Source organism: Anastrepha obliqua, chromosome 3, assembly GCF_027943255.1.
Source record: "Anastrepha obliqua isolate idAnaObli1 chromosome 3, idAnaObli1_1.0, whole genome shotgun sequence".
Classification (NCBI taxonomy): Eukaryota; Metazoa; Arthropoda; class Insecta; order Diptera; family Tephritidae; genus Anastrepha; species Anastrepha obliqua.
In genome coordinates this window covers 46,499,174-46,527,095 of record NC_072894.1, presented here as the reverse complement: position 1 = coordinate 46,527,095, position 27,922 = coordinate 46,499,174, and the positions used below count along the sequence as shown (strand labels likewise).

The window sequence follows — 27,922 nt, the reverse complement described above, 5'->3', positions numbered from 1 at the left end:
AATTTGTAATTATTCTTCTAAATGAAATGCCGAAATTGGGTGCTCTCCATGCAAGTTTCCAAGTTTTTTGCGTAAACGAACGCGATTATGTGATAACTTGTACAAACTTCAATCAAACGAAATCGTACGTAAGCGAAAACATAAACTTATTGGAATTAAATCATGTAAAAATGAAATTAAATTCGATTTAACTAAATTTTAGGAAAATTAAAAAAAGTAAAATTTAAAAAAATTATCTGTTATGGGTTTAGCGCAATTAAATAGAATCTTTCAAAATAATGAAATTAAGTGAAAAATGTATCTAAACTTAGTAAACATAACGTGTTTACTTTTAAAGCTGCAGGAATGTTTCGAAGCAGAAGTTAGGGCAGTAACAAATGCGTATTTATTAAACAAACCATGATTACCATTTTTATAATTAATTTTTAAATTAACAGCAACAAAATTAATAAATAAGATTTCGACTCATTATAACTAACTCTACATATGCAACTATTAGTACTTTTGTATTGCGCCTATTTACAACCATATCAACACCTCTACTTATATACAAAATTATTTGCTAAAAACCTCTTCATTTGAGTTAGCTGCTTGCGCAGTGGACTGTTTAATTTTGTCGACATAAATATTTAATATAGCCTCTATCCCCGGATATAAAACGAAATTTGTCGTACGTATCTTCTTATCAGTTAAATATGAAGTAACCGATGGTGTATTGAAGGCAATGTCCATTGCATCGTTATATGTGATGCTATCCAAATTATTGCGCGCTATCTTTATGGCACAGTTTTCAAACCCATTCACCTTTTGCAATAAAAAAGTTGGTTAATAGAAATTACAACATTGATAAAGCATTGCTTTACCTTGATTGTTAAATCCAGTTTATAGTCCGCGTCAATATCGGGCCAGCTTTGTTCCAGCACATTGCGTTCCCATTGTAGTTCTGGCGTTGATGAGTTCAGTCTGTTCGGCACAGTTACAAATTTCGACCACAACTCCGAAGCAAAATGTGGTGCCATCGGCGCGAGCATAATAATTTGACTAGCTAATGCGCGTTCATACTGTGGGCTATAACGCACAATATGTTTGGGAGCACGCTAATAAAAGAATTAACGGGAAAGTTTATAAAAAGTGAGTGAAATAAGTTTTAGAATTGATTTACTCGCAAAGAATTCGTAAGGCCTTGCATTTTAGAGATGGCGACACTTAATTGATGTGTATGGCGATAATTAAATGTGGCACCTTTCACGTAGAAATTACGCGCATCGAACAACTTTGCATCTTCGGCCTTGAACGATTCACCTTCCGTGTCAATTTTTTGTTCTTCAGGTTCATTAGGCGCAGTACGTGCCTCATGAAAATCGTTTACAGTTAACCAAAGTCTCTTTTGCCAATTAAGTATTCCAGGAAAGGCTATGAACGAAATGAAATTAATTAGAAAAATGTTTGTCACAACTTATCGTATATCCGTACTAGCGCTGGACCAATTCCTGTGCGATGTGGGCGCCACATCAGCCAGTGATATGAGACGTGTGGTATCGGTGCCGTACTCCTTGAACATATCTGTTGGATCGACACCGTTTAACTTCGATTTAGACATTTTTTCCCATGTCATCACAACAGGCTCATGGGTATCTTTCAGTCGCGCCTGGTTCTTTTTAGCATTAACAATTTCAACCTGTTAATCAATATAGACCAATATATTTATGTATAATAATTGATTTCGTTTAATAATTGATTTTTATCTACCTGATCTTCTGTTACATATCGTCCTGAACCCTTAACCCTGAAAGAGCGCCCCATAACCATACCTTGCACAAGCAGTCGAGAAAACGGTTCAGAAGTCGGTGATAGTCCACAATCATGCAGGAAGTGGTTTACAAAACGCGCATAATATAAATGCAGCACCGCATGTTCTTTGCCACCAATATACAAGTCAACAGGCATAGATTTTTTGACGAGATCCTTATTTACCATATCTTTGTTATAGCTTGGATCCAAGAAACGCAAATAATACCACGAACTATCGACGAATGTATCCATTGTGTCCGTTTCACGCTGCGCATCTGTGCCACCACAATTGGGGCACGTGCAACGCAATGCATCCTCACGTTGTTCCTCAAGCACTTTTTTCTCTGGAAGCACTACAGGCAGCTGTTCTTCAGGTACAGGCACAGCGCCACATTTATTACAATGAATTATCGGAATGGGAGTGCCCCAATAGCGTTGACGTGATATCAACCAATCTTGCAATTTTGAAGAAACGCGATAGCCACCTATCTTTAAACGTGTCGCCGCTTCTAGTACTTCTTCTCGTGCATGTTTTGGGTTCAATGGGAGGTGAGTATTTGTATGAGCAAAAAAGGTCAATCCAAATTTTTCTTGCAATTCTTTGTCCTGCTCCCGAAAACTTGGCGCAGCTAAATATACGTCGCAGTGCTCAGCAAAACTAGGTGCATCACTAAAAATTACTGGTATGACTGTACCAGCGAACGGATTTTCGACCGTTAAACGTGGTGCATTAGGTAACTTCGATAGGTAATGATTTTGTTTGATAACTATAAATAAATTTGGGTCTTTTAAATGTTCCGGATGTGTTGTCCAAACACGTAAGGAGTTTGCATCCGATGTAAGCAGTTGAAATGCATAACCATCACATTCACCAATCCAGTGGCGCTGCAAATTTATGATATCACGCCAGTCTTGAAGTACTGGATCTTCCAGTCCATCCAATAACGATTTGGCATACGCAGTGGTACGTATAAACCACTGGTTAAGCAATTTTTTCTCAACTTTTGCACCTGAACGCCATGAACAACCATTTGAGTCCACCTGTTCATCAGCCAGAACAGTATTATCGACTGGATCCCAATTGACTAAAGCCTAGTAAGTATTGTAATAAACTATAATTAGTATATTACAGAAATTATTATATGCACTACTTGTTCAAGCTAAATTCTACATAACCTCATTTTGATAAGCCAATCCGCTGTTATAAAGCATCAAGAACAATTTTTGCGTCCATTTATAGTACTCTTGTGAACAAGTACACATTTCATGTTTCCAATCAAATGAACAACTCAGTGCTAGCAATTGCTCTTTCATTTGTGCTATGTTTGCCTCTGTCCATGTGGCTGGCTCTACGCCGCGCTGTATAGCAGCATTTTCAGCCGGTAGCCCAAAAGCATCCCAACCAATAGGTTGGAACACATTTTTACCACACATACGATGAAAGCGTGCTACAGTATCGCTAATGGTATAGACACGTACATGTCCCATATGCAAGGTACCAGATGGGTATGGAAACATTGACAGTACATAAAACTTATCACTACGTGATGGATCAAACTGTCCCTGTGAAACTTGCGCGCGCCAATGGATCTCAATTTGACGTTTCACATCATTTGTAAGCTCTGATACCTATTAAAAAAATAGAAGTAGGTTATTAATGAGACCATGGTAAGCGAAATTTTACCTGGATGCCGGTTACACTTTGTGTTAGAAAACGCCTTCCAAAAAACAGTTTGAGTTGCTGGAGCATACCAGGCCGCAGTAAGAGTTGCATGTCACAATTTTGATTTATGATATCGAATTATTATTGGAAGGAGATACAAAATATACGACACTTTTAGTATTTATGCTGCTTTTGATGCCGGAGAAAAATATTCACGGCTTTATACACAGCTGATATGAAAATTGTAATAGATGAACCAACCTACACGAAAAGAAATTAGTATATTTATACTACATTCCCATGGCAGCCGGTTCTACGTTACCGGAATGACTCGGGTTTTTACTCCCGACCAAGGGCTGCCGCCTCAGTACACTAGCCCTGTCTAGTGCACCGTATTTTACCCCTAAAAGAAATTAGTGATTTAGCTTTTCCATTTCAAAAAAAAGATTTTATATATTGACAAATTCTGTTCTATCCAACTCCGATATCAATTTTATGCGGATGCGTTTTTTTTTTTCACTAAAACTCCAACAAACAAAAAAGTCAATTGGATAATACGTACAGTCCAGTGTACGGCTTATATCACTTTTATTTGCTAAATTGCATATCTAGTCTATATATCAGGCTGTCTGTCACATTTTCCGATATTTGCAGCAAGTGGTATCTGAAATGAATATTTTTAATGTTCTTTAAATAACATTAGCATAACATGACATAATCCTAAAACAAACACGTAGAATATATAGTGCAAAAAATTTGATTTACTTTAAAAATGTAGGTGTTTTGGTTGATTTGTTAGTCAATATAGCATCAGATATGTACGAACTTACTTACTCATTGCCGAGACCCGATGCTTGTAAACAGAAAGGATTTATATGAGAATCCCGCTGATAAGCACAAGCAATTCCATTTCCAATTAAAACAAAACCAAATTCAGATTTGATTTCTTTTAATTAATTATATCTATCTATTTCCAACAAATTTCAAATACACTGATTCAGATTCAATAAACAGTTATATTGCATTTTGGTTCATTCATTGGGCTCTACATATTTATACTAAATATGTTTTCCTTATTTAATAGTTTTAAAAAGGTCCATAATTTTCGACTGAATGCTCATTGTAACGAAGTCGAGATAGTACTGCTTAATATGTATTATCGATCTCAGCATAAATTTATTTGTAAGGGTAAGTGCAACATTAAATTTCAGTGCCAAAAGTGGGAATGTGACCAATTTTTCAGTGCTTGTATGCAAGGGGTCTTTACACGATGTTTCGTTTCTTCTCAGTTATAGCTATAATTTGTTTTTGTAAATCCAACTAAAGCGATGCGACATATTTGGCAAATAACAATCAGCTGTTTGACAATTAGTACTTTATGGTATGGTATGGCTTGAAGTGTAAGTTTAAAATATCAAAACGTGTATCAGCTATATATTTTCAGTATATATTTTTTATATATTATATCTTATTATGAAATCAATAAAATTGTTATTGGAATTTTTGGTAATTTCTTTTTTAAGCATGTGGCAGCCGCAAATATACATAAGTGTTGCCTGCCTTTTCCGACCACAGAAGTGGGTAAAAATAGAACACATGTTCTGCTTAATTTTAATAGTATTTCATCAATTCAATACTTATTTTCATTATATTTGAAATATATCTATTCAGACTTATGACATAGTACATATTTAAGTATTTTACAAACATAGTTTTCATATAATGGTATTCCCTTATTTTGACCTCCTATCCACACAATTGCGTTTACAACACTTTTTTCACCACTGCTTGTTCTTCAATAGTTATTTGCAGACGTAATCAGATTAACTCTTGCGAATTCTTTGAAAATTATAAGAAAACGGAATATTTAGTGCATAAACTAGCAAATAAATTATGGGAGATTCGCTGGAGAACCCCGACACCTCTGTGGAGGCGGTGGTAAACGTGACCATTGTCGATTATGGTGCATTTGCTAATTATATACGAAAAGCAGTGACGATTTTGCTGCCTGAGGAAGATGTTGTACCACCAGCATTAAATGTTGCTTTAGAGGATCTAGATAATCAGGAACGCATAAAAAAGTTTTTATCAGATCCACAGGTGCAAGCATTGTACATTCAAAGGAATTGCTTAAAAGGTAATTGGTGTTAAAATAAGCTAACGGCATTTGCTTTCTATAGTGTATTAGATAGGGAATGCCAACGCCCAAAGTACAGAAAATGGCGTCTAAAGTTTGGGTTCTTCTAAACGTTCCATTTAATATTAAAACGATCCATTTATAACTAAGGCAATCTGTATTTAGGCAGGGATATTTTTTTTTGCAACAAGTTTTTATCAAAGGTGAAAAGAAAATGATGAAATCCAATTGCAAAATCAATAAATATCAATTTTTTCGCTTGGATGATGTGCTTTGTTGGTTAGACATAGTGATGTCACTTTGGCATGAGTCATCAATGTGAATCTAGTACAGAGTAGCTCGTTAACTCTATTACTATTTACATTGTTTTTGGAAGATCTTTTCTTCTAACCGGCATTTTGCTCGGTGATTTTCTTAGTAAACAAATAACGGCTGATATTTGTTTACAATCCGAAGGCTTAATGCAAATTTAAACAGCTGCTTTACATATGTATGTCACGCACTGCACATGCCATAGGCAACGAATTGGTATACAAAAAATTATGCGCATACCTGTATGCCATATATGTATGTATGTACTTTTTATTCATATGGATCAATGCACATTGAACAGTACAAGAAAGAAAACTTTTAAGAACTTGCAAGTTTTGATGGCGCGCAACTCAAAAAAGTAAAAAAGGAAATTGCTAATTACACTGCGATTAAAGAAAAACTGCACTCTTCTTATATTAATTTGTTTCTAATCAAACTTTTTCACTACAGATTTTTAAAAATTAATCTTATTATTTGTTTATTGTATGAGCACAAAGTGTTTTAATGCTTTGAATGGGAATATACTTGAAAACATCTGTTTTTCTTACTGGCAATTCTTACAAGTAAAAATTTAGCCAATAAAATATCTTCCTTCAGACTTACATATCATTTTGCGCTCTCAATTTCCCTTTTCTTGTACGTTTATAGCACTACTATTAAGTACATAATTTCTTTTAGAAGATGAAAATGAGCAACCAGCTGAAGGGGAAGAGGAAAAAGAGTTGGTCAACTATCAAATTAGTAATGATGTTCACTTCACCAACAGCCGTATGGCTTCTTTAGCGTGCATCAAACGTGGCGCTGTGATTGAAGCAGACAAATCGATACATTCCCAATTGCGTTTGATTAACTTCTCCGATGGCTCCCCTTATGAGACGTTGCATGCATTTATTTCCAAGTCCTTGGCTCCCTACTTCAAGTCTTACGTCAAGGAATCGGGGCGTGCAGATCGCGATGGTGATAAGATGGCACCATCTGTTGAAAAAAAATTGGCCGAACTGGAGATGGGACTCCTGCATTTACAGCAAAATATTGATATACCAGAAATAACATTGACAGCCCACCCTTCTGTGAATGCCGTAATACGCAAATGTGCCGATGAAAATCGTAAAGCAAAAGTGGCTGATTTTGGTGATAAAGTAGAGGATTCATCATTTCTTAATCAGCTGCAAAATGGTGTAAATCGTTGGATTAAGGAAATCAAGAAGGTGACTAAATTGGACCGTGATCCATCATCGGGAACAGCACTACAGGTAAAAAGTAATCTGCATGCGGCAGTTATAGTAATATTAATTTTTCATTTTCTATAAACAGGAAATTTCATTTTGGTTGAACTTGGAACGCGCTCTGTATCGCATACAGGAGAAGCGTGAATCACCGGAGGTTGCCCTTACACTGGACATACTGAAACATGGCAAACGTTTCCATGCCACAGTGTCATTTGATACTGACACTGGCCTCAAACAGGCCTTGGCAATGGTTGCCGATTATAATCCCTTAATGAAAGACTTTCCGATTAATGACTTGCTGTCGGCTACTGAACTGGAGAAGATACGCCCTGCAGTGCAGCAAATATTCTCACATTTGCGCAAGGTACGAAACACCAAGTATCCAATTCAGCGTTGCCTCAAACTAATAGAAGCTATTTCACGTGATCTTTCACAACAATTGCTCAAAGTGTTGGGCACACGTCGTCTGATGCATATTCCTTTCGATGAATTTGAGCGTGTAATGAATCAATGTTTTGAAATATTCAGTTGCTGGGACGACGAGTATGATAAGTTGCAAGGTTTATTGCGTGACATTGTAAAGAAGAAGCGTGATGAGCATTTGAAGATGGTGTGGCGTGTATCACCTTCACATAAGAAGCTTCAGACACGTATGGAGCACATGCGCAAATTCCGTCGCCAGCATGAACAATTGCGTACCGTAATTTTGCGCGTATTGCGTCCAACAAAGCAAGCACAAAATAATGATGCCAATGCTGTTGAGACCAAACAGCCGTATAGCTTGGAAGCGGCTGATGCTAATGCTATTGAGGAGGTGAACTTGGCCTATGAGAATGTGAAAGAAGTGGACTGCTTAGATATAACCAAGGAGGGTTCCGAAGCTTGGGAGGCAGCTGTTAAACGTTATGAAGAAAAAATAGGTGGGTTGCGAAACAATGCTTTTAATCTGAGATGTTTAACAACTAATTAACTGCTACGTTTTTTTAGATCGAGTTGAAGCACGCATCACAGCACATTTGCGCGATCAACTTGGCACTGCTAAGAATGCCAACGAAATGTTTCGTATATTCTCGCGCTTCAATGCGCTTTTCGTGCGTCCGCATATACGCGGAGCTATTCGCGAATATCAAACACAGCTTATACAACGTGTCAAGGATGATATTGATGCGTTGCACGAAAAATTCAAGGTATGATAAATGAAATCCTTCTAACAATAAAATATTACATTATAGTTTCCCTTTTTTAGGTTCAATATCCACAAAGCAAAAGTTATCGCCTTTCAACAGTGCGCGATTTGCCGCCAGTAGCTGGTTCGATCATTTGGGCACGTCAAATCGATAATCAATTGACAATGTATTTGAAACGCGTAGAAGATGTTTTGGGTAAAGGTTGGGAAACACATTTGGAGGGTCAGAAACTAAAAGCGGATGGGGACAGTTTTCGCACCAAGCTCTCCATTTCCGAAGTGTTCCAGGAATGGGCACGTAAAGTACAGGAACGTAATTTCGGAAACTCGGGGCGTATTTTCACAATTGAATCTTCACGCTCACGTACCGGACGCAGCAACGTGCTTAAGTTACGTGTCAACTTTTTGCCGGAAATCATTACACTCTCTAAAGAAGTGCGTAATATTAAGAATCTAGGATTCAGGCAAGTGGCTAGAAAATATCTTTTGATTACTGCAAATTTTTAATGTTTACCAAATTCCATTTTAGAGTTCCACTTACGATTGTTAACAAGGCACACCAGGCGAATCAGATTTATCCATATGCCATTTCATTGATTGAGAGCGTGCGCACGTATGAGCGCACCTTAGAAAAGGTATAATTATGTATTGTTTTTAATTTTGCACTGATTTTACACTCAAACATATGCCACTACACCTACCTCACTAAATATTCTAAAATCATTTAATTTTTTCAACACTTTTCTCACAACACTTATCAAAAAATACGCATGTACTTGAAATCGTGCGCAGCTTGTAAACTCGACGTTATTAAAAAAAATGTATACATATTTGTTTTGTAAATGCTAGCGATGTTTCGAGCTGATTTTTTATGCATTGATATTTTGAAGCTTTAGTTATAACAAAAACATACTTTATCTAGTTTTGCTTAGTTTTAGTTTTGACATTCAATTCAGTTCCATATTCAATCTCAATTTTGCTTCGTTCTTGATATTACTTCGTAACAATCAAATGCTATATTATTACTAAATTTTGCATTAAATGCGAAATGAGTTTACTCTGTCTCAACAACCAATATCGAATACCTCCCTTTCTTACATGCAGCTAAGTAATAGGAGTTTAGCACAAAATTCAGTATTCAAGGTAGTGTTGATGTTCATAAATGTCTCTAAAATAAAACTATTTCTATAATCATTTGCACTTAGAATATTTTATTATTGTAATTACATGTAGTAAAAAAGTCCAACAAAATATTCATATTCCATATTTAATGCAATCGCATGCTTAGTACATCAAAAACCACCTTTATGTGTGTTTTTGCAGATTTTCCTATATTTAATTCATTTTTCTTATTGCTAGATTGAAGATCGTGCCAGCATTGTACCGCTTGTGGCTGGCTTACGCAAAGAAGTGCTGAACTTTATCTCCGAAGGCATTGGACTGGTTTGGGAGTCGTACAAGCTCGATCCTTATGTGTTGCGTTTGTCAGAATGTGTCACTCAGTTCCAAGAAAAGGTTGAGGATTTGCTTGTTGTCGAGGAACAGTTAGACGTTGATGTACGCTCCTTAGAGACTTGCCCCTACAGTGCTGCTACTTTTACCGAAATTTTATCGAAAATTCAACATGCCGTTGATGCATTGTCACTCAAGCAATATTCTAACTTAAACGTTTGGGTAACACGCCTCGATGAAGAAGTTGAAAAGAAGTTGGCGATGCGACTTCAGGCTGGTATTCAAGCCTGGACTGAAGCGTTGACTGGCAGCAAGAAGGAACGTGATCTTTCCATGGACACTGATGCCCCAGCTCAGCCAACACACAAGCTCGGCGGTGAACCACAGATCCAGAACGCCATTCATGAAATTCGTATTACTAACCAACAGATGTATTTGTATCCCTCAATCGAGGAGGCACGCTTTCAAATCATGCAACAGCTGTTCGCTTGGCAGGCAATAGTCACCTCTCAGGTGCGCTTACAGAGCACGCGATACCAAGTGGGCTTGGACAAACATGCGCCACCAACTTACCGCAACTTATTGACTAAATTGCCAGAAGCCATGATTTTGGAGAATGCCTATGGTGCAATTGAGAACAAAATTAGTGAAGTGCGCAATTATGTGGAAGAGTGGTTGCGTTACCAGAGCCTGTGGGACTTGCAAGCAGATACTTTGTATGGTCGTTTAGGTGAAGATGTTAATTTGTGGATTAAATGTTTGAATGACATTAAGAAATCACGAACTACATTCGACACATCCGATACGCGTCGCGCCTATGGGCCTATTGTAATTGACTATGCTAAAGTGCAGGCCAAGGTTACTTTGAAGTACGATTCTTGGCATAAGGAAGCATTGGGCAAATTCGGCACACTACTCGGCAATGAAATGACTACATTCCACTCGAAGGTTTCCAAGTCACGCACTGATTTGGAAATGCAAAGCATTGGTAAGTGTGATAAAGTGTGTGGCAGTTTTATTTATAGATTTTCTGTATTCCATAAACTTTCTTTCTGGCTCTGCAGAAGCCGCCAGCACTTCTGATGCCGTCAGCTTCATTACTTATGTGCAATCGCTCAAGAAAGATATGATTGCTTGGGACAAACAAGTGGAAGTATTCCGTGAGGCACAACGCATACTCGAGCGTCAACGCTTCCAATTTCCCAATAACTGGTTGCATGTCGACAACATCGAAGGCGAATGGTCGGCCTTCAATGAGATCATCAAACGTAAAGATACAGCCATACAGACCCAAGTGGCCAGCTTGCAAGCTAAGATTGTGGCCGAAGATAAAGCTGTGGAAACGCGTACTATAGACTTTTTGAACGACTGGGAAAAGAACAAACCAACTGGCGGCAAAATACGGCCAGATGATGCATTGCAACAATTGCAGTTGTTTGAAACTAAGTATTCTCGGTTGAAGGAGGAACGCGATAATGTCGCCAAGGCCAAGGAGGCCCTAGAATTGCAGGAGTCCGCTATACCCAATAATAGTTCGGAGCGTATGAATGTCGCTTTAGAGGAGTTGCAAGACTTGCGTGGTGTCTGGAGTGAACTCTCTAAAGTTTGGACCCAAATTGACGAGACTAGGTGAGTGCTTTTAATTGATTAAGGGTTCAATAAAACATATTTTAATTTATGCGGACTTTCAGAGAGAAACCTTGGCTTTCGGTACAGCCACGCAAATTGCGGCAACAACTCGAGGCAATGATGACACAACTGAAAGAATTACCTGCGCGCTTACGCATGTACGAATCATACGAATACGTAAAGAAATTAATTCAAAGCTATATCAAGGTGAACATGTTGATCGTAGAGTTAAAGTCGGATGCTCTTAAGGAACGCCACTGGAAACAACTCACCAAACAGTTGCGTGTGAATTGGGTCATTTCTGATCTTACGCTTGGACAAGTGTGGGATGTGAATTTGCAGAAAAATGAAAATGTAGTAAAGGACATAATACTTGTTGCCCAGGGTGAAATGGCTCTGGAAGAATTCTTGAAACAGGTGCGTGAGTCCTGGCTGAGCTATGAACTGGACCTGATCAATTATCAAAACAAATGTCGCATCATAAGGGGTTGGGATGATCTCTTCAATAAAGTAAAAGAACACATAAATTCGGTTGCAGCTATGAAACTGTCGCCTTACTATAAAGTCTTCGAGGAAGAAGCGCTTACCTGGGAAGAGAAACTGAATCGTATAAATGCGCTGTTCGATGTTTGGATTGATGTGCAGCGTCGCTGGGTCTACTTGGAAGGCATATTCTCTGGTAGTGCTGATATTAAAACGCTTTTGCCAGTGGAAACTTCACGCTTCCAAAGCATCAGCTCTGAGTTCTTAGGTCTAATGAAGAAAGTAACCAAGTCACCGAAAGTAATGGATGTATTGAATATACCTGCCGTACAGCGTTCGCTTGAACGTCTGGCTGACCTTTTAGGCAAAATACAAAAGGCTTTGGGCGAATATTTGGAGCGTGAACGTACCTCCTTCCCTCGTTTCTACTTCGTGGGCGATGAGGATCTTTTGGAGATTATTGGCAACAGCAAAAATATTGCTCGCCTGCAGAAGCACTTCAAAAAAATGTTTGCTGGCGTTGCTGCTATTCTGTTGAACGAAGACAACACCGTCATTTTAGGTATTTCATCACGCGAAGGCGAGGAAGTTAAATTCATGAATCCAGTTTCGACCGTGGAGCACCCGAAAATAAACGAATGGCTTTCCCTGGTTGAGAAACAAATGCGTTTTACTTTGGCATCGCTTCTGGCACAAGCCGTACAGGACATCAAACAATTTCGTGAAGGTCAAATTGATCCACAGAAATATATGGAATGGTGTGACAGATATCAGGCTCAGATTATTGTACTCGCTGCGCAAATTCTTTGGTCCGAGGATGTGGAGGCAGCTTTGCAACAAGCCTCAGAGAGCAACAATTCAAAGCCAATGCAACGTGTGCTGTGCACCGTGGAGTCAACATTGAATGTACTCGCCGATTCCGTGTTACAAGAACAGCCGCCATTGCGTAGACGTAAATTGGAACATTTGGTACGTTTTCCATTTTTTGCCATGGGTTTTTTAGATTTCCAGAAGTTTCAATTTAACATTTCATATTTATTCCTATTGCAGATCAATGAGTTCGTACATAAGCGTACAGTTACACGTCGCTTGATTGCTAATGGCGTCACCAGCCCCAAATCTTTCCAATGGCTTTGTGAGATGCGTTTTTACTTTGACCCACGACAAACTGAGGTAAATATCTCTTTATGCCGCTCGAAACTTGCGTTCAAGCTGTTCACTGCAGCTAGACTGTAAGCATAACATTAAGTACTCGCGCCTTTTCGCCCTGCCTGCTCAAACTGAACGACTCATGAGTAGCGCGTGAGTGAGCATTTGCGAACTTTGCTTACATCCTTTACTAGTTGAGAAAGATGTTTGCTGATACTATAGACATTTTTTTCGCACACAGGTTCTACAACAACTTACCATTCACATGGCCAATGCTCGTTTCTATTATGGCTTTGAATATCTAGGCGTACAGGATCGTCTCGTACAGACTCCACTCACTGATCGCTGCTACTTGACCATGACACAAGCATTGGAGTCACGTTTGGGTGGCTCGCCTTTTGGCCCAGCTGGTACTGGCAAAACTGAATCTGTTAAGGCGCTTGGCAATCAGCTTGGTCGTTTTGTGCTCGTATTCAATTGTGACGAGACTTTCGATTTCCAAGCTATGGGTCGTATCTTTGTTGGTCTGTGTCAAGTCGGTGCTTGGGGTTGCTTTGATGAGTTCAATCGTTTAGAAGAGCGTATGTTGTCGGCTTGTTCGCAACAGATTCAAACTATACAGGAGGCGCTGAAATATGAAATGGACAGCAATAAGGAGAGTATTACCGTTGAGCTGGTAGGCAAGCAGGTGCGCGTCTCTCCCGATATGGCCATCTTCATTACCATGAATCCTGGTTACGCAGGCCGTTCCAATCTGCCCGATAACTTAAAGAAATTATTCCGTTCATTGGCTATGACAACACCCGATCGCCAGCTGATCGCTGAGGTTATGTTGTTCTCTCAAGGTTTCCGCTCGGCAGAAAAGTTGGCCTGCAAGATCGTACCATTCTTTAAGCTTTGCGATGAACAACTTTCCAATCAAAGCCACTACGATTTCGGTTTACGTGCGCTCAAGTCGGTATTGATCTCCGCTGGTAATGTAAAACGTGATCGCATCATGAAAATCAAGGAAAGCTTGCGTCAACGCGGCGAAGAGAACATTGATGAAGCCTCAGTGGCTGAAAATTTGCCAGAGCAAGAGATTCTAATACAATCGGTGTGCGAGACAATGGTTCCCAAGTTGGTGGCAGAGGATATTCCTTTGCTCTTCTCGTTGCTTAGCGATGTCTTCCCGAATGTTGGCTACACACGTGCTGAGATGAAGGGTCTAAAAGAAGAGATACGCAAAGTGTGCCAAGAAGATTATTTGGTGTGCGGCGAAGGCGATGAACAGGGTGCTGCCTGGATGGAGAAGGTAAATGAGGACGTTATGACGTTGACGCTATGTTTTTGTGTAGTTTTTATGTTTAGTTAATGTGTTGGTGCAGCGTGTGGAAGCTATGAAGGAGTGATTTAATTTTTTTTTATTAGGAATATGATTTTATGCTTTTTCGAAAAAAGACTTATTTGGAGCACCTCCTTCGCACGAATATTTGAGATTGCGCTATTTGTATTGTGTGTAAATTGATGTGTATACTTAGTGATTCAAAATTAATTTTAAAAACTTTCCTAATGTATGCACTTTAATATTTAATTAATGCTTGCTTTTCACGCGTAATTACCGAAAATCACAATGAATAACGTGTATAAAACAGAATGCGCAAGGATTCGGTGAAACCTGGGTGGAAAAAGTAAGATGCTTAACCCTTTCCAAATGCCTTAAGTTATTTTTCCTATTATAATTTTATATTAAGCAAGTTTAATTAGACGAAATTGTATTGAGATTCCTTGATATTTTTACTGCTTGCCAAATTGATCTATAAGAAATTTAAGCTTGCTCGATATCCTATATGCTGCGCTTGTACTAATAACATGATAATTTCCTTACCAAAAGGTGCTTCAATTATACCAAATCTCTAACCTCAATCACGGTTTGATGATGGTGGGCCCATCCGGTTCAGGCAAATCGACCGCCTGGCGTACATTGCTCAAGGCTTTAGAGCGCTTCGAGGGTACTGAAGGCGTAGCACATGTCATTGATCCCAAAGCAATTTCGAAGGAGGCGCTTTATGGTGTCATGGATCAAAACACACGCGAGTGGACCGACGGTCTGTTCACACATGTATTACGCAAAATTATCGACAACGTGCGCGGTGAAATCAACAAGCGTCAGTGGATAATTTTTGATGGTGATGTCGATCCCGAATGGGTTGAGAACTTGAACTCCGTGTTGGATGACAACAAATTGTTGACATTGCCAAATGGTGAACGTCTTTCACTACCACCCAATGTGCGCATAATGTTTGAAGTACAGGACTTGAAGTTCGCAACACTCGCTACAGTTTCGCGTTGTGGCATGGTTTGGTTCTCGGAGGATGTCCTGTCCACAGAGATGATATTCGAGAATTATCTCTCACGATTGCGCAGTATTCCACTGGAAGATGGCGATGAAGATTTTGTGGGCGTTGTTAAACCGTCAGCTTCTACTAAAGATAAAGAAGAAGAGGTGTCACCTTCATTGCAAGTGCAGCGCGATATTGCATTGTTGTTGCAGCCATACTTCTCGGCAGATGGCATTGTGGTGCGCAGTCTGGAGTACGCTATGGAACAAGAGCATATTATGGACTTTACACGCTTGCGTGCACTTAGTTCGCTCTTTTCAATGTTAAATCAAGCCGCAAGGTAAATAAAATTGTTTTCTCATTTTTTAAGCAAATGACAGTCGGGTCATAGTGCTGGTCACTGGGACAGCCGCTAAACAGAATTATTTAAAAACGAATATCATAGCTGTTATAACAATATCAACAACCAAAATTTGCTTTAAATAATTGCTGCATTTATTTTCTTCAGAAATGTGCTCGACTTCAATGCACAACATCCAGACTTTCCTTGCTCCGCCGACCAACTGGAGCAGTATATACCGAAGGCACTTATTTACTCAGTCCTCTGGTCCTTTGCTGGCGATGCTAAGCTCAAAGTGCGCACTGATTTGGGTGATTTTGTTCGTAGTGTTACTACGATACCACTGCCAGGAGCCGCTGGCGCACCTATTATCGACTACGAAGTTAGCATGAATGGGGAATGGGTTCCATGGTCGAACAAAGTGCCGGTTATTGAGGTCGAAACCCACAAAGTGGCATCACCAGATATTGTTGTGCCCACTTTGGATACTGTACGTCACGAATCGTTGTTGTACACCTGGCTGGCAGAACATAAGCCTTTGGGTTGGTTATAAAAAAGTAACAAAATATTTTTTATTTACTGATATTGTCCTATTATTTTTTAGTACTATGTGGACCGCCTGGTTCTGGTAAGACTATGACACTTTTCTCAGCATTGCGTGCTCTACCAGACATGGAAGTGGTTGGTTTGAATTTCTCATCAGCCACAACACCAGAGCTTTTGCTCAAAACTTTCGATCACTACTGCGAATACCGTAAGACACCTAATGGCGTTGTACTCTCCCCTGTACAGGTATATACATAATTGGCGGACATATTGTTTTTTATACTAATAATTATAATAATAACCTTTTCGTGTTAATACTCAATCTAGATTGGTAAATGGCTAGTACTTTTCTGCGATGAAATCAATTTACCCGATATGGACACCTATGGCACTCAACGTGTCATTTCATTTTTGCGTCAGCTGGTCGAACACAAAGGTTTCTATCGCGCCAGCGACCAAGCATGGGTCTCTTTGGAGCGCATACAATTCGTGGGCGCTTGTAATCCTCCCACAGATCCAGGGCGTAAACCACTTTCACATCGTTTCCTACGTCACGTACCCATCATCTATGTTGACTATCCGGGCGAAACTTCGCTTAAACAAATCTATGGCACTTTTTCACGCGCCATGTTGCGCATGATGCCATCATTGCGTGGTTACGCTGAACCACTCACCAACGCTATGGTTGAATTTTATTTGGCATCACAGGATCGCTTTACACAGGATATGCAGCCGCACTATGTGTACTCGCCGCGTGAGATGACACGCTGGGTACGCGGTATTTGCGAGGCCATACGTCCGCTTGATTCGTTACCAGTGGAGGGTTTGGTGCGTTTGTGGGCGCATGAGGCGTTACGTTTGTTCCAAGACAGGCTGGTTGAAGAATCAGAACGTCGTTGGACCAATGAAAATATCGATATTGTGGCACTTAAACACTTCCCTGGTATCAATCAGGAGGAGGCATTGACACGCCCCATTCTTTACAGTAATTGGCTATCCAAGGACTATACGCCAGTCAATCGCGAAGAATTGCGTGACTATGTCCGTGCACGCTTAAAGGTCTTTTACGAAGAGGAGCTCGATGTGCCGCTCGTACTGTTTGACGAAGTTTTGGAGCATGTTTTGCGTATTGATCGTATATTCCGTCAGCCGCAAGGTCATCTATTACTAATCGGTGTGTCTGGCGCAGGCAAAACTACGCTTTCGCGTTTCGTCGCCTGGATGAATGGGTTATCTATCTTCCAAATTAAGGTGCATAACAAATATACTGGCGAAGATTTCGATGAGGATCTGCGTTGTGTGCTGAGACGTTCTGGTTGCAAGGATGAGAAAATTGCATTCATTTTGGACGAGTCGAATGTATTAGATTCTGGTTTCTTGGAGCGCATGAATACGCTGTTAGCTAATGGAGAAGTGCCCGGTTTGTTCGAGGGTGATGAATACACTACGCTGATGACACAATGTAAAGAAGGCGCCCAGCGCGAGGGCTTAATGTTGGACTCAAGCGACGAGTTATACAAATGGTAGGACTGGAAAATTATTTAAAATACAATTTTTTTCTTCTGAATTTAAGCATGTCTTAATTAACTACCTCAAAGAAGAAGTAACTTGATACTTTTCCTACTTAATTGATTTTTCTTTATACTATCTTTAGGTTCACTCAACAAGTTATGCGCAACTTGCATGTGGTCTTCACCATGAACCCCTCTACAGACGGCCTAAAAGATCGTGCTGCCACCTCACCAGCTCTTTTCAATCGTTGCGTACTCAACTGGTTCGGCGATTGGTCCGATTCTGCGCTCTTCCAGGTGGGCAAAGAGTTCACAACACGTGTGGACCTGGAAAAACAAGGCTGGACAGCACCCGACTTCTTCCCATCCGTGTGCCCCTTGGTACCAGCTCAGCCCACACATCGCGATGCTGTCATCAACAGTTGCGTATATGTGCATCAAACGCTCCACCAGGCCAACGCACGCCTGGCCAAGCGTGGTGGACGCACAATGGCCGTCACGCCACGTCATTATTTGGACTTCATTCATCATTTTGTCAAATTGTATAATGAGAAACGTAGTGATTTGGAAGAACAACAATTGCATCTGAACGTAGGTCTCAATAAGATTGCCGAAACTGTGGAGCAAGTGGAGGAGATGCAAAAATCTTTGGCCGTCAAGAAACAAGAACTACAGGCGAAGAACGAAGCGGCCAATGCTAAATTGAAGCAGATGTTTAAGGATCAACAGGAAGCAGAAAAGAAGAAGATACAATCACAGGAGATACAGATACGCTTAGCCGATCAGACGGTGAAGATTGAAGAAAAACGTAAATATGTCATGGCCGATTTGGCACAAGTAGAACCGGCTGTGATAGACGCGCAACAAGGTAAACGCTTAATATATAGCTGTTGAAAGTAAAACATTAACAGTTGATTTAAAACTTAAGAGTGTTAATTTTAATTTAGGCAACTTGATTAGCGGATAGTTTTCAGGTTAATTTAATATTTAAATATTTTCTAAAAAGTATCTCACACCATGTGTGTGTGTTATATTGCAGCAAATTTTAACACTGGTGTATTTTTTAATTTTATATTTATCACATTTATTGTTTTTTTCATCACTGTTCAATGTGCGTTTTTTGAAAACATTTTACTACTTTAGCTGTAAGCGCCATTAAAAAGAAACACTTGGCCGAAGTGCGTTCCATGGCCAATCCACCGGCTGTTGTCAAGTTGGCACTGGAATCAGTCTGTGAGCTGCTCAGCGAGACTGCCACCGACTGGAAGGCGATTCGTGGCATACTTGTCAAAGATAGTTTTATACCGTCCATTGTTAATTTGAAAACTGAGAATATCACGTACGGCAATACAGATTACTATATTTTAAAGAAAAAAAAATCATATAACATTTATAATATACACATTAACTGAACTTAAAGCTATATTAAGGGAACAAAATTCAAAATTTTCACCCACACACATGCCCACCTGCATATATTAACTATATATACTACATACCCGAAACATGCCACAAAAAAAATTAAAAAATATATCATTTGTTTACACACTTATCACTCATTTCATCCAAACATCAAAATTGGTTTAATGTGGCTGTTGTAATAAATTATACATATATTTTAGCTGTGGAGCAGTACTGTGTAATACATATGTACATATGTATTATTTTTCTAAAACATATAATATAAATAACTGCGCTGGGGTTTGCTGCCTCTTTACTCTCTGATTTCCGATTAAACAGAATATTTTTTTTGTTTACTGATTACTTTTGCATCGTCCATTTACGCACCAAATAATGCATTCATCACATTTTGCATTTGCTAAGCAAAAATATTAATTTAAATAATTACCGTTAGCTATGTGTGACCTAATTGTTTTAATATTTGTACATTAAATATATAATAAGTAATTTTCTGTATTATAAATATCTAATCTAAGCTCAATTAATATGAAGCTCCTTAATATACTTGGGGTATTCACAGTTTTCTCCAGAAGTAAAAATGTGGTAACTTGGAAAAGCGGTATCGTTGAAACTGTAAGCATCTCTTTACTAATTTTAAATTATAAATTTGCCTTTGTCGTGAAATTGAAAATTAAACGGAACAAACTCCACGCCCGAGTGGTAAAGAGAATATATTAAAACTATGGTAAATGTAATGGTCATAGTCTAAGATTCGAATAAGTGATGCAAGGCAATATTAAACCAAAGCATTTACTTTCATTTGTATGCAAAACAAAAACAAACAATGTGACCACCTGGTAAAATATGTAAAGTTAGAATGCGTCAAAATTAGCACACCAGATAAAGTAGAACTGTGAGCACCCTAATTATATTATTTGTTTTTGTTAGCATAGGTTTGTCTAATAATACAATAATTAATAATAATTTATGCATTTAACAACTATAAAATATAAACTGGCTAAGAGTTCTGAGTAAATAATATTTAAAAGCTGGACGGAAATCTTTTAACCATTTTAGTTTAGCGCGCCAGCAAAAAAAAAAAGTAAAATTTAGCTAAAATTTCACAACATAGCCTGCAACAGGCGCTATCAAAAGGCTCATCTAAGTTCACATCAGCATCAAGCAAAACCGACTCATAGGCATGGCGGCAAGCAATTCAAGGGGGCAACTCCTCCAGACAACGAGTTTTGAATATTTATTATCTTAAAATAAATTACATATTAATATTCATGCTTAAATGAATATATAATCTAAAATTAAAAAAAGGCGGCGTTACAGCTGCTCAAACGTGGCTCCTTTAATTTGTGCCGTGGAATGTATAGCCTCTTGTAATCAACTGAAATCAATAGAAAATTTTCATTAAAATAAGTTGTTCCGCCTTGCACTTACCTATATTTAACAAGCAAAATGTAAATTTTAGTGAAAAAGAAAAAAATTACACTTTTTTATAAACAAATTGATCAAAACAATATTTTTAGTGATAATTAATATAAAATTTGAGGTACATGCAAAGGCCAATATGCTAAAGAATATCCCTGTAAAGTTTGAAATTGATATCTTGATTACTGTTTGAGTTATATTCAACAGCGCGGAAAAAAACGTATTTCGAGAAAAACGCGATTCAAGTTTTCGTTCTTACGCATCTCTTGTGCGACACTCATCACTTCACTTTCCATTAAGCTTAAAACATTGAAAATATAGGTATTCTTTAGATGCAAATGAATGTTTAAAGCAAAAAAAAAAAAATCAAATGGAAAATTTGAAAGTGCTGGAGAAGCTGTCTGCCTCCTTTAAAGGAGCCCAAAATATGCACAAAGGTTTTTGGGGTGAAAATAAAGAAGTAAGGAAGTTTCTCTGTAATTCGCTATTTAGATATTAAAAATCTTAAAATAGTATATTTGCATCAAAAAAAGAAGGAAAAAATAGCAAACCGTTTAACATCAGAGCTCTTATAAGGTCTATATTAATTAGTACTAAAGTATATACGAATGAATGTATGTGTCCGCAGGTTTTGGCTAGGATAGATCTTAACTTATTTATACTTCGACGTCGGCAATACAAAAGATACTGGATTGGACTTGCATACAACAACACTCCACTAAACGTATCATTGCAAAGAATTTAATTTCCTCTTAATTTACTTTAATATTTAATTAGATTGATGAACGTTAATAATTTTACTAAACGAGTCAGTTCGTAATTTTATATTACTCTTACTCACCACACACTCCTACCCCGCTTAATTCACTTTAGCCGTTAAATCGATCCGAAAGCAGCAGCTTGTTGAAGTCCGTACCATGGCCAATCCACCATCGGTGGTGAAATTGGCTCTGGAGTCAATCTGTCTGCTACTGGGTGAGAATGCGACCGACTGGAAATCAATTCGTGCCGTTATAATGCGAGAAAACTTTATAAATTCAATTGTATCTAACTTCAATACTGAAAATATAACGTAAGCATGACAACAACAACAATATAATAAGTTAATTTTTTTACACCTTCGTTGTTTTTCGTATTTTTTTGTACTCTTTGAATGAGTTGTGCAATTGATTGACCGTTTTAAATATTTTAATTGACATGTAAAGTTATGGAAAAATAATTTTTTAGTGCTTCTCTAAGAGTAAAATTTTTAGTTTTAACTTTGCTTAGCTGGAAAGCAGGACTAAACATAAGAACATTGGCTCTAAAATTGTATGATCTATTTCGCCTTGAAAATGTTTACTCTGTTGTTAAAAAAAAACCGTAATTTTTTTTTATATTTCTTTTCCAATCAATCGCACAAACTCTCATTCGTTTGTGTTAAAGCAATATTCATTTTTATAATTTTTAAATTGTTAATTTTTTTGTTGTAGTTTTATTTTTTATTTACGAAGTCTAGTTCCCACCTTCTTCTGCAATTGGATATACGCGTTTTCGTAGTTTTTGCCCTAGCGTTGCGAAATACTCGTACATAAAAGCGTTTGGCACTTGGTTCGAGTTAATTTGATTTATGTATTTTATTTTTAGTTGTATTATAATTGTTTCGGTGGTGGTTTAATTTCTCTTAACGTTACCTACATAAAGCCTATTAATTTCGTTGAATTCCCCACTTTGATTTTGGCTTTTATTTTTTATTCTTGTTAGTAGTAAATGCTTTGCTTGCATACCTCACACTTTGATTGGTGATTTTATCATTACTCTACAAACAATAAGCCACTATTTGAAACTGATAGAATATTTATTTTCTGAATTAAAAAATTACCATCTATAGCGATGAGGTGCGTGAAAAGATGAAGAACAAATATCTAAGCAATCCTGATTATAACTTTGAGAAGGTCAATCGTGCCAGTATGGCTTGTGGCCCTATGGTTAAATGGGCTATTGCACAGGTACATAAAAATGCGTGTGAAAAAATATAATAAAATAAACACGTGCACTTATCTATTTTGGTAATTTTCAGATCGAATATGCCGATATGTTGAAACGCGTTGAACCGTTGCGTGAAGAATTGCGCTCGCTAGAAGAACAAGCGGATGTGAATAAACAGAGCGCAAAAGAGACTAAGGATCTGGTTGAGCAACTGGAACGCAGTATTGCCGCCTACAAGGAAGAGTATGCACAGCTCATCTCGCAGGCACAGGCCATCAAGACCGACTTGGAAAATGTACAAGCTAAGGTCGATCGGTCTATTGCTTTGTTGAAGAGCTTGAATATCGAACGCGAGCGCTGGGAGTGCACCAGCGAGACATTCAAGTCGCAAATGTCTACTATTATTGGTGATGTTTTACTGTCGGCAGCATTCATTGCATATGGTAAGATTTCAGTAAATGCTGAATGTGTTTCTGAAAGTATGAATTTTCGAATCAAACTAACTAAATTTATTGCGACTTGCTTACAGGCGGCTACTTCGATCAGCACTATCGCTTGAATCTGTTCACCACTTGGTCGCAACATCTGCAGTCGGCCAACATACAGTATCGCTCTGATATGGCACGCACCGAATATCTTTCCAATCCCGATGAACGCTTGCGTTGGCAAGCCAATGCTTTACCAACGGATGATTTGTGCACTGAGAATGCCATCATGCTTAAGCGTTTCAATCGCTATCCACTCATTATCGATCCTTCAGGCCAAGCTACCACTTTCTTGCTTAACGAATATGCTGGCAAAAAAATCACAAAGACCTCCTTCTTGGACGACTCCTTCCGGAAGAATTTGGAATCTGCGCTCCGGTTCGGTAATCCTTTGTTAGTGCAAGATGTGGAGAATTACGATCCAATTTTGAACCCCGTGCTCAATCGCGAATTGCGTCGCACTGGTGGTCGTGTGCTGATCACACTCGGCGATCAGGATATCGATTTATCGCCTTCATTCGTCATTTTCTTGTCCACGCGTGATCCAACAGTGGAGTTCCCACCGGATATTTGCTCACGTGTCACTTTTGTCAACTTCACTGTTACGCGCAGCTCCTTGCAGTCGCAATGTTTAAATCAAGTTCTGAAGGCTGAGCGTCCAGATATCGATGAGAAACGCTCAGATCTCCTGAAATTGCAGGGCGAATTCCGTTTGCGTTTGCGCCAGCTAGAAAAGAGTCTGTTGCAGGCTTTGAATGATGCGAAGGGTAAAATTCTTGATGATGATTCAGTGATTACTACGCTCGAGACGTTGAAGAAGGAAGCTTACGATATCAATCAGAAAGTCGATGAAACTGATAAGGTTATTGCGGAAATTGAGACCGTCTCGCAACAATATTTGCCATTGTCCGTTGCTTGCAGCAACATTTATTTCACAATGGACAGCTTGAATCAGGTGCATTTCCTCTACCAGTATTCACTGAAAATGTTCTTGGACATCTTCTCGACTGTGTTGTACAACAATTCGAAATTGGATGGCAAGAGCGAGTATGCGGAGCGTTTGGGCATCATTACCAAAGATCTGTTCCAGGTTAGTTATATTTTGTTAGGGAAAATAGATCAAACCTCGTAAAATAGAGCTTTAAAATTTGTATCTCTAAACATAATCATTATTTTTCTTCGATTGCAGGTCTGCTATGAACGCGTGGCGCGTGGCATGCTACATAATGATCGGCTCACTTTTGCATTGCTGATGTGCAAGATTCATCTTAAAGGCACTTCCGAACAGAATCTGGATTCTGAATTCAATTTCTTCTTACGCAGCCGCGAGGGTCTTCTTGCATCTTCGACGCCTGTAGATGGTCTTTCAGCAGAGCAAATAGAAAGCGTCAATCGCTTACAATCACGTTTACCCATCTTCCGCAAGTTGATCGAAAAACTCAGATCGATGCCCGAAATCGGCGCCTGGTTGCAGCAAAGCTCACCTGAGCAGTGTGTACCGCAATTGTGGGATGAGTCAAAGGCACTCACACCCATCGTTAGCTCTATTCACCAGCTGTTACTGATACAAGCTTTCCGACCGGATCGGGTTATTGCCGCTGCTCATAAGGTGGTCGATGCTGTATTAGGCCTTGATTTCATGCCGAACGCCGAGAAAGAACTAGACTTGGCCGCTGTTGTGGACAAACAGTTGAACTGCAACACACCCGCATTACTGTGCTCAGTGCCCGGCTTTGACGCCTCCGGACGTGTGGACGACTTGGCTGCTGAGCTGAACAAACAGATCTCGAGCATTGCCATTGGTTCGGCTGAAGGCTTCAATCAGGCCGAGCGCGCCATCAACATGGCCTGCAAGAGCGGTCGCTGGGTGCTGTTGAAGAACGTTCACTTGGCGCCGCAATGGTTGGTACAATTGGAGAAGAAGCTTCACTCCCTGCAGCCACATTCTGGCTTCAGATTGTTCCTCACCATGGAGATCAATCCCAAGGTGCCGGTCAACTTGTTGCGCGCCGGCCGCATTTTCGTTTTCGAACCGCCGCCAGGCATTCGCGCTAACTTACTGCGCACTTTCTCGACGGTGCCGGCGGCGCGCATGATGAAAACACCTAGCGAACGTGCACGCCTTTACTTCTTGCTGGCATGGTTCCATGCCATCGTGCAGGAGCGTCTGCGCTATGTGCCACTTGGCTGGGCCAAAAAGTACGAGTTCAATGAGTCGGATCTGCGCGTCGCGTGCGACACGCTGGACACCTGGATCGACACGACCGCAATGGGTCGCACAAATTTGCCGCCGGAGAAGGTGCCATGGGATGCATTGGTTACACTATTGTCGCAATCCATCTACGGCGGTAAAATTGACAATGACTTCGATCAGCGCTTGCTGACCTCATTCTTGAAAAAACTATTCACTGCGCGCAGCTTCGAAAGCGATTTCGCTCTTGTGGCCAATGTTGATGGCGGCGCCGGCGGTCAGCGACATATCACCATGCCCGACGGCACACGTCGAGATCACTTCTTGAAGTGGATTGAGAATTTGTCCGACCGCCAGACGCCTTCGTGGCTCGGATTGCCCAACAATGCGGAAAAGGTGTTGCTAACAACACGCGGCACAAATTTGGTGAGCAAGCTATTGAAGATGCAACAGCTGGAGGATGACGACGAGCTGGCCTACAGTGTGGAGGAGCACGCCGAGGCGGCTAATGCCAATGCGACACGGCAAGAAGATGGACGCCCATCGTGGATGAAGGCATTGCACAATTCGGCAACTGCTTGGTTAGAGCTCTTACCCAAAAATTTACCTGTGCTTAAGCGTACTGTAGAGAATATCAAAGATCCGTTGTACCGTTACTTCGAACGTGAGGTCACTTCTGGAGCTAAATTGTTGACAACTGTCATTTCCGATCTGCAGGATGTAGTGTTGATTTGTCAAGGCGAAAAGAAACAGACCAACCATCATCGATCAATGCTGTCAGAGTTAGTTCGTGGCATAATACCAATAGGTTGGAAGCGTTATACCGTGCCACTGGGCTGCACCGTTATACAGTGGATTACTGATTTCAGTAATCGTGTGCAGCAGTTGCAAAAAGTGTCCAAATTAGTGTCGCAAGCAGGAGCCAAGGAGTTACAGGTGAGTGCAAATTAAGCAATTTTATTATAAATTATTCTGTTTTGTTGTTATATTACACCATATTCTGCAGACATTCCCTGTTTGGTTGGGTGGCTTATTGAATCCTGAAGCTTACATCACTGCAACGCGCCAATGCGTAGCACAGGCTAACAGCTGGTCGCTAGAGGAATTAGCCTTAGAAGTAACCATCACCGAGTCGGGCTTAAATCCCGATCAAAAGGATAGCAGTTTTGGAGTGACAGGATTGAAATTGCAAGGCGCACAGTGCAAGAGTAATGAGCTACTATTGGCCTCGACAATTATGATGGACTTGCCGCTCACTATACTCAAATGGGTCAAGTAAGTATAAGTCGTTGATTTTGTTTCAAATCGTTTTGTATAGGATTATTTTTTAACAATTTTTTTTTTGTTTTGTTCACTATTTGCAGGGCGTCTACTGATACTCGCGTTAGCAAACTTACTTTGCCGGTGTACTTGAACTCCACGCGAACTGAGCTTTTGTTCACCGTTGATTTGGCGGTAGCCGCCGGTCAAGATCAACATAGTTTCTATGAACGTGGCGTAGCTGTGCTCACCTCGACTGCTTTGAATTAAATCGTGCAAATGATAGTAATTGAAAATTATATCCTCCAATTGAAAATTGGCAATGCTATGCACGATAACCAACAAATTTATTACTAACATAAATTAATGCACTTAAAAAGTGATTTTTGCTTCAATGTAACACACTTAATAAATCATATTCATTATTAAAAGTATTAAATACTCAAGCATTCAATAAAAGTTATTAAATATGCATGCAAATATAAATGCTTGTGTTTTTATTACGTCGGCAGTTATGAAAAAGAATGCAATTAAGGAAATAATAGGGACATTTATATTCCCAGTATTCTCAGAATTCTTTTTATGCGACAGCGCGCATAGAAAGTACGCTGACCGAAAGTGAATTGAAATTGTTGGCAATCATGGTTTACCTGCATCCTCAATCGATACCAGCAAGGATGCACTTTTCTGTTATCTATTCGTTAACATTTATGTTGCCTATCTGTTGCAATAAATACTTTTGATAACAGGTGTACCGTTAAATGGTTCCATGGTGTAATGGCCAGCACTCTGGACTCTGAATCCAGCGATCCGAGTTCAAGTCTCGGTGGGACCTAAGTCAATAATTTATTTTTTTTCTTATTTCTTGCAAGAAATTATATGAAAAACTTAGAGGCTGAATTTTGTAAATATTGCGTATACGGCATGGGTACTAAATATTTCACAAAACATTTTCTCAGCAGATATAGTATGTACTTATCTACCAGGATGTAGAAAAGCTCCAAACTCCACTGCTATATAAAAAGGAAAATTTAAAAAAAATTTTAAATGTCTTGGAAATGGTATTTTGAAATACGCTAAAAACTCTGGGTTTTGTGGTTTGGCGGAGTTTCTACATTTTGTTTTAATGATAATTTAAAAGGCTAATAGATGTATGTAAGCATATATAGAGCCTTTCATGTTTTTATTAGTGGGATGCATTTTTCAGCTCCTTTTCATATGTACGCGTTGGCTGGAATTTGTAAACACTGGCTAAATCTGTGTGCCAGCAAATAACAGCCCTCAGACCCCAAGTTTTTTTAACGATTGATCCAGTTGAATATTTTGTTAAACTCGCAGCATTAGGTGATAAGCGGTATTGCGCGAGTTATTTTAAAGCGGCAAGGGAAGAAGCCATTGTGGCGTAAAGCAGTTTTCAGTCCTTTTGTC

The 27,922-nt window shown here is 39.4% G+C and overlaps 2 protein-coding genes and 1 non-coding gene across 7 annotated transcripts; 2 read left to right on the top strand and 1 right to left on the bottom strand.

Annotated features, from left to right (window-relative positions):
* Window positions 1-376: 376 nt before the first annotated feature.
* LOC129241869 (leucine--tRNA ligase, mitochondrial-like) lies at window positions 377-3,673 on the bottom strand. Its single transcript, XM_054878413.1, has 7 exons — window positions 3,476-3,673; window positions 2,968-3,420; window positions 1,750-2,883; window positions 1,474-1,678; window positions 1,163-1,413; window positions 864-1,097; window positions 377-804 (listed from the first exon to the last, which is right to left on the bottom strand). The coding sequence occupies exons 1-7, from the start codon at window positions 3,563-3,565 to the stop codon at window positions 556-558; spliced, it is 2,616 nt and encodes an 871-aa protein (XP_054734388.1). The 5' UTR covers window positions 3,566-3,673; the 3' UTR covers window positions 377-555.
* A 1,588-nt stretch (window positions 3,674-5,261) lies between these two features.
* LOC129241183 (dynein heavy chain, cytoplasmic) lies at window positions 5,262-26,980 on the top strand. Of its 5 annotated transcripts, none has more exons than XM_054877386.1 (24): window positions 5,262-5,591; window positions 6,585-7,156; window positions 7,218-8,052; window positions 8,120-8,319; window positions 8,379-8,782; window positions 8,848-8,953; window positions 9,678-10,758; window positions 10,835-11,399; window positions 11,462-12,851; window positions 12,933-13,055; window positions 13,273-14,325; window positions 14,666-14,701; window positions 14,905-15,692; window positions 15,861-16,234; window positions 16,297-16,484; window positions 16,566-17,761; window positions 17,893-18,617; window positions 21,464-21,662; window positions 22,461-22,578; window positions 22,650-23,001; window positions 23,088-24,133; window positions 24,233-26,170; window positions 26,241-26,509; window positions 26,599-26,980. In XM_054877386.1, exons 1-24 carry the CDS (start codon window positions 5,348-5,350, stop codon window positions 26,762-26,764), a joined length of 13,968 nt encoding a protein of 4,655 aa, XP_054733361.1. In that variant the 5' UTR covers window positions 5,262-5,347; the 3' UTR covers window positions 26,765-26,980. The 5 variants fall into 5 exon arrangements, with proteins under 5 accessions (XP_054733361.1, XP_054733359.1, XP_054733360.1 ...); XM_054877384.1 differs by having other exon boundaries at window positions 6,582-7,156; XM_054877385.1 differs by lacking the exon at window positions 21,464-21,662 and adding an exon at window positions 18,893-19,088 and having other exon boundaries at window positions 6,582-7,156.
* Window positions 26,981-27,257: 277 nt separating this feature from the next.
* On the top strand, window positions 27,258-27,329 carry Trnaq-cug (transfer RNA glutamine (anticodon CUG)). The gene has a single exon. It is a non-coding gene; the product is annotated as a tRNA-Gln (tRNA).
* Window positions 27,330-27,922: the final 593 nt, after the last annotated feature.

Bases quoted from the DNA above. Each gene is read 5' to 3' on its own strand.
- LOC129241183 (XM_054877384.1), top strand. From the start codon at position 5,348: ATGGGAGATTCGCTGGAGAACCCCGACACCTCTGTGGAGGCGGTGGTA. The intron at 8,954-9,677 runs GTATAATTATGT...TCTTATTGCTAG, and splicing joins ATGAGCGCACCTTAGAAAAG to ATTGAAGATCGTGCCAGCAT. The intron at 26,171-26,240 runs GTGAGTGCAAAT...CATATTCTGCAG, and splicing joins CAGGAGCCAAGGAGTTACAG to ACATTCCCTGTTTGGTTGGG.
- LOC129241869 (XM_054878413.1), bottom strand. From the start codon at position 3,565: ATGCAACTCTTACTGCGGCCTGGTATGCTCCAGCAACTCAAACTGTTT. The intron at 3,421-3,475 runs GTAAAATTTCGC...TTTTTTTAATAG, and splicing joins AAAGTGTAACCGGCATCCAG to GTATCAGAGCTTACAAATGA. The intron at 805-863 runs GTAAAGCAATGC...TTATTGCAAAAG, and splicing joins AACTGGATTTAACAATCAAG to GTGAATGGGTTTGAAAACTG.